General features: G+C 35.1%; 1 protein-coding gene across 3 annotated transcripts in view; it reads right to left on the bottom strand.

Moving 5' to 3' along the window:
• Positions 1 to 285: 285 nt before the first annotated feature.
• The window catches only part of KLHL8 (kelch like family member 8), a 53,519-nt gene continuing 41,162 nt past the window's right edge, over positions 286 to 12,642 (bottom strand). For 2 of the 3 annotated variants that reach the window (XM_024764191.1, XM_024764192.1), the window contains exons 5-10: positions 12,192 to 12,335; positions 11,151 to 11,262; positions 7,092 to 7,260; positions 6,709 to 6,868; positions 3,777 to 3,978; positions 287 to 3,560 (exon numbers count right to left, since the gene is read on the bottom strand). In XM_024764191.1, the coding sequence (XP_024619959.1) occupies positions 3,437 to 3,560; positions 3,777 to 3,978; positions 6,709 to 6,868; positions 7,092 to 7,260; positions 11,151 to 11,262; positions 12,192 to 12,335 (911 nt within the window). In that variant the 3' untranslated portion in view covers positions 287 to 3,436. Of the gene's footprint in view, positions 3,561 to 3,776; positions 3,979 to 6,708; positions 6,869 to 7,091; positions 7,261 to 11,150; positions 11,263 to 12,191; positions 12,336 to 12,642 lie in introns of all 3 variants that reach the window. The other variant, XM_024764193.1, reaches the window with a different exon arrangement.

Genomic DNA, 12,642 nt, shown 5'->3' with positions numbered 1-12,642 from the left:
CTTCATGAGGTTACTAATTGGAAGGACAACATCTTAATGCATAAAGAATCTTATTTCTATATAGTACAAGTCTACAATTGCTGAAGAGACAATTGCTCAAATCAGTTGCCTTTAACCTTTAATTTTTGTACAGGTTAACAAAAATCTTCCTATTTTCAGTTAAGCATAAAGATCTTTTCTTTGAGGAGAAAAATATTCCAGCAACTACTAAATCAATTTTGTATTTGAAGGATCAAGAATAAACAATTACATAGTTTTGAAAAGATTCTATAAAAGCAATCAAACAATGAAAAGCAAAGTTATGAACACTACATAGGAAGAAGTTCCCATTTATAATAGGTACATGCAACATATTTTGAATCAATAAATAGCAACTTTCTGATCTCAGTACTTGGTAGTATATATGATAATTTATTATTTTGATTTGCTGGAATACTACTACACTAACACATGGTTTTAAGAAAATATTATAGAGAAGTTTTATTGCCACTTGTTTACTCCACATAAAGGAGTAAAAGAGACAGAGTCAATGACACCCCAATATAATTTCTTTAGAAGTCTGATACGAGAAACCACAGAAAACATTCTTAACCAATAAGACATGAATTAGATTCTAAATGCATTTTCTGATATAAGACATGGAGAAAAAAGGAACAAAACTCTCAAGTGTACCATTTGCAAGAGTAGTTTCTGCAATTTCAACAATCTCTTATCTACGCATTTAACAGCACTGTAAGTTTGAAATGCTTTTAGGAATTAAGAGAATGAATAATACTCCTTAGAGTACAGTTTATTCAAACATTTAAAAATAAATTAGTTACACAGAATATAGTGAGATTAGTCAAAAACAGTATCAAGTAATTTGCTTTTAAAGTGGCAGTACAACACAGTAAAAGCAGTGGCTTTAATAACTATTCGGGAGAATCACACAGAAGCAACTAGAAATACTTTTCAAAGAAATATGCAAATTTTTACTTTTTCTTTTTTCCATTTATAATTTAGAATTTTAGCTCTACTTTGTCTTTTTGGTAGGTGATCTTAACATCTGAGGTTAAAGGAACAGGCCTCACAATTAAGTAGCCATCTTCTCTGAATATTTCATCCTTCTGTTCCTGTGAATATAATCACCTTTCAGTTGCATGATTCCTTCAGCCTGATTCACATTTCATATCTCAAAGAATATGTTTCTAATAAAGAGACTGTGCATATTGACTCTACTATTAATCTTTTCATACCATTGTCAGGTCCTTCAAGGCTGTGCTTCTGACTACCCACACATGATGTAACAGCCAGCCACATGTTCCATTTACTTCACTTTACTTCCCTTATGAGTAGTTCATATTTTATGGGTAGCTAGGGTACCAACTTAGTAATGTTAGATGACTACTGTATAGATAAAACCAGTAATGGAAATGTAACACCTTCATGTTCCTAAATGCTATACACATGACAAAGGCAGAAATATGTTAAAGAAAAAAACATTTTAAATAATCTTAGAAAGAATAAAAGATCCCCTCCCCCACAAAAATACATGTAACACACTAGTAACCAAACCTAGACAAGCATTATAATGAAAGAACTCCATTAGACATAAGAAATAGCTGAAGCCAGGTTTTGAGCCTTATTCTCCACATCCAGCCAGTTGTAGCCAGTCCACTGAGTGCTACGGAGTTAAATGCTTTTGGGATTGACTGAAATACGGTTATAATTGTACAAGAGAACACTGGTTCAGATCCAGCAATGACTTATGGACTTGCCCACAGGCTGACAGCAAAAAATTGGGACATTTAAATCTGCTTCACGATAGACCTTTATCTGCTAGCTGAGCCCACTTACAATTTTTTCTTCTTATTTTTTTGATCTAATATATCCAAGGCACTGGCTTTTGGAATGTGGCCTTCTGCCTTACTGTACTGACAAGCCTAGGCTGCCATTTAATAAGGACCATCACAGCTACTAGGCAATGAGCTTCAGGGCTGGACAGATGGAGTAGTGTTCTTCACTGCCCCAGCTTCCTTGTGAACAAGATGACGGACAGCAGTAAACTACACTAAATTCCAAGGCATGACTAAAGGAAAATTTAGGAAGGCCTAAAAGAGAGGTACCAAACTTGCACTGCAAATACAAAATATAATATTTTAATATTCTTCATAAATATTTATAAAAATATACACATATAACAAGCCACTTTATAATGCTGCTAAAACCATGAAGAGCTGTTAGATCAGTAGATATATCAATATCCTGGGCTTTAAAGTAATGAAATATTTTCAATTAAAGTTCAATAAATATACTGGAGAGAATTAAATATAACAGGAAAAACAGTTTCAATCTTTCTGTTTTTACAATATCTTTTATTGGTAATGATGGACTTGAAGTATTCAACAGTTCAACTACAATCTATAAAGGGTTTTTGTAAAAATGCATTCATTTACTGAAAATAAATAAATCCAGACTCTGTACAGTTTAGAAAAACTATAATGGTGGCAAATAGCAAAATAGAAAGATAATAAATCTTGGGTTCAAAATGAAATGACTAAACCAAAGAAGAGTGTTAAACATATTTCGGGAGTCTCCTCATTAGGAAGTCATATAATGGACACCATTCCCTCTCAAGGCTCTCAAATGGGCACTAGAATAATGTCGACTTTAAAGCCTTCTCCTCTAATATCCCCTCTGGTTCAATTTTTGATTATGAAACAAATCCTTTCGGCATGCAATGAAAAAATAAAACTGCAGATTTGTTCAGAGGGAATTAGTTCAGTTAGATCTTTTGGTGTCCTAACAATTCAAACTGAAATTAAGGGCTTCCCACAGCATTCCTATAAGCTTCTGAAAACACAACTAAAGGGCACTCAGAAAGATGAAACATTTTTCCTATTTCTGTAAATATCCAAGGAATTGAAAACTCAACACCTAGAAAAAGCAAGGCATAAATTCATCAGCACCAAGTAGAAAAGATCTTCAAATGGAGCAGGTCTGTTATGTGTCCTGATATCCTTGTGTTGATGAATAGGTTCCAATCTCCCCTCTAGGAAAAATCCACTGCCTAAGGTTAACACCTTTAGGCAAAAGGTAAAAGCTCAGCAAATGACTTCATTTTACATTTTGATTCATACACACTTTTTAAAAAAAGGAATTTCAAGGTTTTGGCACTCCTTTAAACACATTTTTTTTGGAGGAGATACGGTTTCAGGTTAGAGGGTTAGAGTGTCTTCCTTCCCTACTTCATTATTTGTTAAAGTGGGAAGTATGAACTTTATTACTAGTAGTTTCAGCTACCATTTCAAAAGTTGCACTTAGTCACAATACAACAGTTTACATTTAAATGAGACTCTAGTAGTAGTTAAAACTGTTCAAAGGTGGCCATTACAAAATACTGGTAGTCTTTCTTGCCTATCAGATGTTATTAAATTGTTGGTGGCTGGAGTTCAAGTCACATACAGTCAACCACATTACTGGATCCATGACCTACATCTCGAATTTGGCTAGTTAAACAGGCACACACAGCTACACCTGCTCCAGCTCTGCAGTGAGACACAGATCCAACAAGCTCCCACCTGAAAAGATAGAGGAGAAAGGATGTTATCTTAAAACAAATCATGATTTACTTTACTCAAAAGACAAAACAAAAAAATCCCTATCATGGGACTGGTTTTGAAAGATAGTAAGCTATCCCCAAAGTTTTCTATTAACTACATGTAGCAGCATTTTAGCACTCCGGAATAATCTGTTACTGGAAGATCCCATTAAAGTGTAAAGGAAATAAAAATTACCTATTCAGCACTGGATCAAATGCTTCTACTGTATTTAAGTATGCATTGCCATTATGACCACCAACTGCAAAGATTTTGCCCATCACTGTTGCGATCCCCACTCCACCCCCAGGAGTGGTAAGGGCTGCTACATAATCCCACTTGTTGCTTCGAGGATCATACCGCTCAACTGAACTCAGAGGAGAATTATCATCAAAACCACCTATATAGAGAAAGATTTTTAAAATAGCATTATGTTTCATAGAAATTAACCATTAAATTTCAATTCAATAGCTTCTACAAACCAATCTTTTCAAAACATTTTAGAAAAGCCCAACATCTATCACTACTACCAACTCCTATTATACATATACTACAATTCAAGATAATTTAAATAGTATTTTCCTCAATATTAGGATTAAAAATCTTAAAGTGAGAAAAACTAAAGTCCCTATATTTAAGCAGATAATTTAGGAGGAAAAAAACCCATGGACATTCATATAATTTTCCCTTAGCTTCCTAGAGGCAAGCAAGAAAGTACTAAGATTCCTTCTCTCTGTGTGTACATGTATATATTAGATTTTTAAACAGTAAGAAGGCTTGAGAAGAGAATAAACTACACTAAGTCACTTGACTCATTTAGATATGTCAAAGTTTTCCAACTGTTTCTCTTAGTACTATAATCGTAATCATAATTACAGAGATGGTGGACTATGACTGAATTCTTACCAATTTTTGCCAAAACTACATCTTCATGCTCCCTATTCTAGATGCCGACAGTCCTCTCTATATATCATCTTAACAATGTTACTTATTATGTTCCTGATTGTTAAACACAGAGACTGCTATTTTAACAGTGCTCTTTCCTTTAAAAATATATGTGTCTCTTTTTAGGCTCCACCTCAGTCTACATGGGTAATAGGTCTCCCTGATGACTAAGCCTATTTTCCTGAGGACAGAAGTGTTGGTATTATGACAGTCTATTTAGAAACAAGGTCAGGTTAAAAAAAAAAATCAACAAAGTTAACTTCTCTAATGGGTTTAATTTTATTAAATCAACTGAGGTAAAATTCACTGATCGGGAGTTCCCTGGTGGTGCAGTGGTTAAGAATCCGCCTGCCAATGCAGGGGACACAGGTTCGAGCCCTGGTCTGGGAAGAACCCACATGCCGTGGAGCAACTAAGCCCATGAGTCACAACTTCTGAGCCTGCACTCTAGAGCCCGCAAGCCGCAACTACTGCTGAGCCCATGCACCACAACTACTGAAGCCCATGTGCCTAGAGCCTGTGCTCCACAAGAAAAGAAGCCACAGCACTGAGAAGCCCACGCACCACAACAAAGAGTAGCCCCCGCTAGACACAACTAGCGAAAGCCCGCGCACAGCAACAAAGAATCAACGCAGCCAAGAATTAATTAATTAAAAAATAAAATTCACTGATCTTAGTTCATAATTCAGTGACTTTTAACAAATGTAATAGTGTTATCACCACCACAACCATGATAAAAAACATTTTTTCACTATAACAAAGGCTCTACTTTCAATTATTGCTAATGCTAATGTAGAAGAGATTAAGTGTTTAATACAGGGTAGTTATATTTTTCACGGCCCTCTTTTTCATGGGCTCCCTATCATTTCCCTAGTTAATGCATATAATTTTCGAACAAAGAACTCAAAGCAGAGGAACAGAAAAGGGAGGATGCAATTAGCTTCCTGTACATACAGTTACCTTCTTTTCTTGTTCAAATCAGTTGTACCTGTTTTAAGTAGAACTTGAATGACCAAGAGGGTTATTTTAAGGTTCTACCTGAGTCAGTCTTATTTTTACCATGTCTGTTCTACTATAAGTGCCCAGAAGATTTAACAAGTAACAGCAACAATGATACTCCTGTTGAGATATAACATATGTCAATGCCTGTGCTAGATAGGGAGCTGAGAGAGGTAGCAATGGTGTAGTGTAAGAACTCTGGGTTCTCACAGACCCTGCTTCAAATTCCAGCCTTGTCAACTTATTTAGGCCTGTGACTATATTATTCACTCTCTCAGTCTCTCACTACCTCAAAGAGCTGCTGTGATGATCGGGCTAGACTGAAAAGGTAAAAAATTATGTTATTTCTCTTCTTTAATACACATAAGCACTGAAATACTCAGTATTACTTCTATTACTTGTAGATGTTTAAGTGCTAACAATATCCCACTCTCTTATCAAGAACTCTTTTAAGTTTTTTTTTTTAACATCTTTATTGGAGTATAATTGCTTTACAATGGTGTGTTAGTTTCTGCTTTATAACAAAGTGAATCAGTTATACATATGCATATGTTCCCATATCTCTTCCCTCTTGCATCTCCCTCCCTCCCACCCTCCCTATCCCACCCCTCCAGGTGGTCACAAAGCACCGAGCTGATCTCCCTGTGCTATGTGGCTACTTCCCACTAGCTAGCTATTTTACGTTTGGTAGTGTATATATGCCCATGCCACACTTGAGCTCACTTTGTCATATTTCTATTTTTGTGCCAGTACCATACTGTCTTGATTACTGTAGCTTTGTAATATAGTTTGAAGTCCAGGAGCCTGATTCCTCCAGCTCTGTTTTTCCTCCGTTTTTCTTTCTCAAGATTGCTTTGGCTATTCCCCTCCAACTCTATTACACAGTAAGTCAAAAAGCAATACAGAGACACTAACTGCCATCACGCATATGAAATACCTATTGGTTTGCTTAGTCAACATAATTCCCTTGAAATGAAGACAAGAAAAGTAAAGTAAAAATACGGAGGTAGAGTTTTAAACATGAAAGATGAAGATGTAAACAAAGAAGCTTGAATATGAATCTTAAGAATTCAAAAGCCAATCTTAGGACTGATTCCACTTGGGCCTAAATGCAATGTAAATTTGTGTTACTGACACTATCATTGTATGTCCTGTAAAAAATTAAACTAGAGAAATATCCACTCACCAACAACATATAAGCAACCATGGAGCTCACTAACTCCATTGCCTGCTCTTCGCTGACCCATTTCTTTAACTTCTATCCATTTATCGAGATGTGGATCATACCTCTCCACACTAGATAGAGAAGCTACTCCATCATTGCCACCTACTGCATAAACATGGTTCTAAATAAATAAAGAAAAAAAAAACACAAGACATTAGATTTTGAATTGATTTACATGCTGTCCTAATGGTAGACCAGAATGTGCAAGAGAGCAGTATTTCATATAATAATCTGGTGTGTAATCAATATCTGCATACTGGAAATATGAATACATCAGACCTTTCCTTATTTGGTTAGGTATGTGACACAATGCAATCCAGTGAGCAAGCTGCCACATAACTTACCACAAGAGCCACAGAGCCAACTCCTCCACGGGGTGTATTCATTGGTGCCACTGTACTCCACTGATCAGATTCTATGTCATATCTCTCAACATCGTTGAAGCAAGTGTTGTCATCTAACCCTCCAATTGCATAAATTGGGCCTCCCAAGGAGGCCAAGGCAATTCCTCGCCTGCAAAAACAATAAAAGACACTTCAGCATTCCATTTGTTTCCAGAAAAAAGGTAGCAAAATAATTGTGCTAATGTACCCATTTATCACATTAAATGTCAATGTGGCTTTTTCCCATTATTTTTAGATTTATCAAAGCTTCTGAATAGATGGCTACAGGGTTGCCAAATTGTGCAAGTCTATGTGAACAGTGCCCTCTGGAGTTTTATAATGCATAGCCTACACAGGTTACTTTAAACTTAAATGAAATAATAAAGGAAAACCCAACAAAATACTATAAATGGAGTCCAAAACATTCAGTTAGTAAAACACTCAGTTGCATAATTAAGAGACTGATGAATTGACAGAGATGGTCTGCTACAGAGGTCAGAAGTCAATCTCATTACTAAATTCACGTAATTGCAGAGCACATTTTGTTGCAGTGTTTCATTACATCACACAAAAGAACATCAATTTTATATTACAAGCTTTAGATCACATTGCTTAACTTCTGAAGGGCATCTATTTATCTTGGAACAGAAGAGACTTAGCCCATGTTAAAAGCTAATTCATCATAATGGTAACTGAAAAAAAATTATATCAATTTCTTAAAAAACACACTGCAGCAATCAAAAGTTGAACTATTCTAAAATTTATCTGTCACTGACCTGGTATATACTTTGGATAATGTGTATTGCTTAAACCTTTACTACCTTGCTTCTTCATCTGTCACCCATTTGAGAAAGCAGTAGACACAACTGATATTAATTTGTCAATATAGGTAATGCACCAAGAACAGTGATTAGCCCATATTCAGTGCTGTGTATTAGCTATTATTATTTCTGGAGAGAACTGCTACTCTACTGAGATTATAACTCTCAGCTTACCAAAAGAGTATCCTAGGAAAGAATTCTTAAGGATAATGTTGTCATTCATTTTGTGTCCTTAACTTCTTTTCCCTTGAGTATAAAGCAGTGACTTACAAAATACTGTGGTTATAAAAACTTTCAGGTGTGGGTGAACACATGCGTGTACACTCTAGAATATACGAGTGTTGTATCGTGGCAGAAGTGAGTATACCATATAATTCCCCCCTCCCTCCACCCACTAAATCACAAGACCATAAGACACTATTGATTATTTCTTACTCCTCAAAACTCTCTTGATTTTTGTGACATCACATGTTTGAGTTTCCTCCTCCATTACATCTCTGGCTGGTACTTTTCAGCTTCCTCTACCAGTGCCTTCTTCTCTATTCTGTCACTGAATTATGAAGTTCCCTAAGGCCTCTTATCACCCTATACTCTCTCTGTAGGCAATTTCATTCTTTCCATAGATTTATAACTCTAATATGTATTTCCAGACATTATACAGCTTCTACTTCAAATCTGTGTGTCTGGATCTTCAACCTTAACTTTAATCTAGGTGAAACTTATTGTTTACCTCCCTGTGCTAGGCAGATTTTAAGATGTCTTCCTCCACAATATTCACCCTCTGGTTTTACTCCTATGATTATACTACGTTACATGGCAAAGTGGAGATTACCCGAATGAGCTTAATCTAACCACGTAAGCCCTATAAAAGCAGAGAGGTTTCTCCAGCTGGTAGCAGAAGACAGGTCAGAAACTCAAAGAACGTGGTGGATTCTGCAAGTCGCTGCTAGTTTGAAGATTGAGGGGAGCACTTGGAAATGGCTTCTAGGAGCTGAGAGTGATCCCTGGCCTACAGCCAGTAAAAACAAGAAACTCAGTCCTTCAATCACAAAGAACTGCATTCTATCAATAACCTAAATGACCTTGGAAGTAGTTTCTTCCCCAGAGCCTCCATTAGAGCCTACAGCCTACACCTTGATTTTGGTCTTGTGGAGCCTAAGTGGAAAACTCAGTTACAGTTGCTGGACTTCTGACCTGTGGAACTGTGAACTAATTAATGGATGTTGTTCTAAGCTACTAAGTTTGTCATAATTGGTTACACAGCAAAAGAAAACTAATATACCCATTAGAAGACAAACAAAAACTTTATCCTCTACACCGTCTTGCTCTTCCTAATGCAGAAAGTCACACCACTATCCATATCCAGTTGTTTAAGCCAGAAACTTAAGGAGCATCTTAGCCTCTTCCTTATTGTTCTTTTTACCTCCCACATCTAATTATTATAAAATCTTGTTGATTGTACACTTCTGAACTCTCTCTCAAATATGTCCTCTTTCCTCTATCTCAACTTCTACCACTTTAGTCCAAGCCACCGTTATTTCTTCGACTAAAAATATTACAATAACCCTTTTGGTTTCCCAGACTGTTTTCACTCTGGTCTTCTTCAAATACATTCTCCATTTCATAGCAGAGGATCTTTGAAAAGAGAAATCTGATTCTATCACTCCCCTACTATCAAAAAAAAAATGTGTGTGTGTATTTCAAAGCACACCAGATTAAAAAATCTTGGCAAGCTTGAAAGGCCCTTATTTTTTGCCTGCTATTTCAGCTGTCTGTTGACACTATCCCCTTTGATCTGTCAGCCACATGGGACTTCTTTCATGCTCTCTGCTCTCATTCATCTCCAGATTTTCAAAGACTCTTCATCTCTTTCCATCCACCAACCTTACACCACTCACCACCCACCACTTAATGAGTCTAAATTCTTTTGTTCCTTCAGACCTTAGGTTAAATGGGACTCCACTCTCAAGCATTCTTTACTTACGCTAGTGCTAGCATTATTACCCTTGTAATCATGTCTTATTTCTATCTTGCCTTTTAGAATGTAAGCTCTATGGAGGTAGGGACCCTGACTGTCTTATTTATTGCTGTATCTTCAGCACTTGGTATATCCTGTAATGGGCACTTAACCAGTATTTGCTGAATAAATAAATCAACCCCTAGAGATGCTCTGTTAGGATGATGGGTTTCAATAAAACCATACCTTGAACAAACATCAGTATCCATTTTAGTGAAAAGATGAAAAAGAAAAAGGGGGAAAAACAGAAAACCAGGTATTTAACATATGAATATTATTTTGGAATACACACTGAAACAATGATTTGGGGGGATACAAATTATAAAAACAAATAACATGAGAAAATAAATGCAGTTCTATTATTTTTTATACAGTTGGAAAGCTACTGTAATGCTCAGGGTATATTTTAGAAGATTAAAGAAATTCAACTGCTATTTTGTTAGACAAGTTTCACTCAATTCTCAGCTAAAAACCAGCTTAGCATGATAAGGAGGCAAGAGTATAAAGATTAAAAATGTACTTAAGGATTTTCTCCCCTATTTTAATTCATGTGTTAGAATTTAAACTGTTTGTAGTTACCATGTAGCATAAATCAAGCCCTACTAAAGTATTAAAATGTCATTTATAGATAAGTAGCGTATTTTAAGGCTAGGTTTTCCCCACTAAGATTCTTTCTCCTCATGAGTGAAAAAAAGGCCAAAAATCTCTTTTCAGCCAAACTCTCTTCACATTTCCATGTAAGTTTTCATACTTCTAACACACAAGAAAACTCAGTTAAAAATACTATGTTAAATTAATCAAGAATAGAAAACTAGATGTCAACGTATCCCCATGTGCAAAATTATCTTCAGTTGAGCACCACTAGTACATAGGAACGCAACTATTTTTGAAACTTTTCTGAAAATTTTAAATTATTTCAAAATAAAAAGTTAAATAAATGCTCAGGTATGAGTCAAAACTATGACAATCATTATCATACTCAAAGACATGATTCTATTCTTAAATTCTCAGGAAAATTTTTAAAGTTATAACGAAGCATCACATTGGATGCTTTAACAAAATGTGTTTAGGAAGGTATTTAAAGTTTCTAAAAATGTAGAGTAAAAAATTAGCCCTTTCAGTTACAGGAAGCTTTCTTCATTTTCCACCAACAAATCAAAATAAATGTCCATGCTCATCTACCTCTTTGTGTTCATTGATGCCTTCATCATCCATTTATTATTGAGAGGATCAAACATCTCCATACTACCTAAATGTTCATTTCCATCATGTCCACCCACTGCATACACTCTACCTGTAAAGTAAAGAAGTATTTTCATTTGTTTCCAAGTAAATAAATTTATATATAATCAATATATAATTAAAATAGCACAATAAATTAACTTTCAACAAATATTCTTCTGTTCAACATTATGATCAAGTCACTTCAGTAGTCAAATGAAAATAAATGTAAGCTCCTGCTTAATAAAATGCCTGAAACATGCTGTTTTACAAGTTATTTAAATGTTCAAACATTATCCTGCCCTTAGGTTTCCCAACTTTTTATTACTTAGTAGATGTAATCACTAATCATCCTTGCAAAGAATGTTTAATAAAATGAAAAAATGCTCTTGTATAAAGAAAATATAAAACTCTTAATATATCAAATCTTTTGTAAATGAAACAAATAAAAATTGGAACTATTAACATACCAAAATGGTAACTGTGACTATTTAGGTGTCTGGGTTACAGATGATTTTTGTTTTTTATTAAAATATGTTTTCTTATTTCTCCCCAAAGCATTTATACTTCTATAACTGGAAGAAAAGTGACTTTTTAATTCTCCTAACAATTTATCCATGGTTCTGCGATTAATTCATTTTTAGTAACCAGGTAAAAAACCTCATTTCAATAATAATAATTAGGTATAGAAAAAAGTTAATATATATTTATTATTTGTGTTCAATAAATATTTTTCTTTAGTTTGGTTATTTTGTAAATATAACTCAAAATAGTTTAACTCCCTTTTCCTTAATACTCATCTCCTGTTAAGCATCTATATGCAAGAGATTGTACACTGAGCATCTATGGGCATAAAGCAAGTAAACACTCACCAAATAATCTGATATACTGAAACATATTTTATAATGTAGGAATTTTCTTATAGAAAGAAATTCTCAAAGTTCAAATATTTAAAAGACCATTGTGGTGACACGATGTGATTTAACACAAAAGCAGACCCACCTTCCACTGAGATTACACCCACATGTCGCCTTCGACTGTTCATTTCTGGTCCAAAGAACCAACTGTTTTTGTTGATAGAATAGCATTCGATACTGCGAAAGGGGTCACCCGATCCACCTCGACCACCTACACAAAATAGCACACCTAAAGGTAAAGCCACAAAATAGAGGTTAAAATCACAGCTCCCTTTTTTTTTTTTTTTTTAACAGCTAATTTTATTTTTTATTTTTTGGCTATACCACATGGCTTGTGGGATGTTAGTTCCCTGACCAGGGATTGAACCCAGGCCCATGGCAGTGAGAGCATGGAGTTCTAACCACTGGACTGCCAGGAAATTCCCCCTAACTAAAAAAAAAAAAAAAAAAGTGTGGAAAAAACCTTACGAACTCAAAATTTTGATTAACAGGAAAAAAAAGTTATTTGGATAGCATTTAATGTCATTATACCACTA

Source organism: Neophocaena asiaeorientalis, unplaced genomic scaffold (assembly GCF_003031525.2).
Source record: "Neophocaena asiaeorientalis asiaeorientalis breed wild unplaced genomic scaffold, Neophocaena_asiaeorientalis_V1.1 scaffold296, whole genome shotgun sequence".
NCBI classification, from domain to species: domain Eukaryota; kingdom Metazoa; phylum Chordata; class Mammalia; order Artiodactyla; family Phocoenidae; genus Neophocaena; species Neophocaena asiaeorientalis.
Note: the sequence above shows the minus strand (reverse complement) of the source record. Positions and strands in the feature narration are given on the sequence as shown.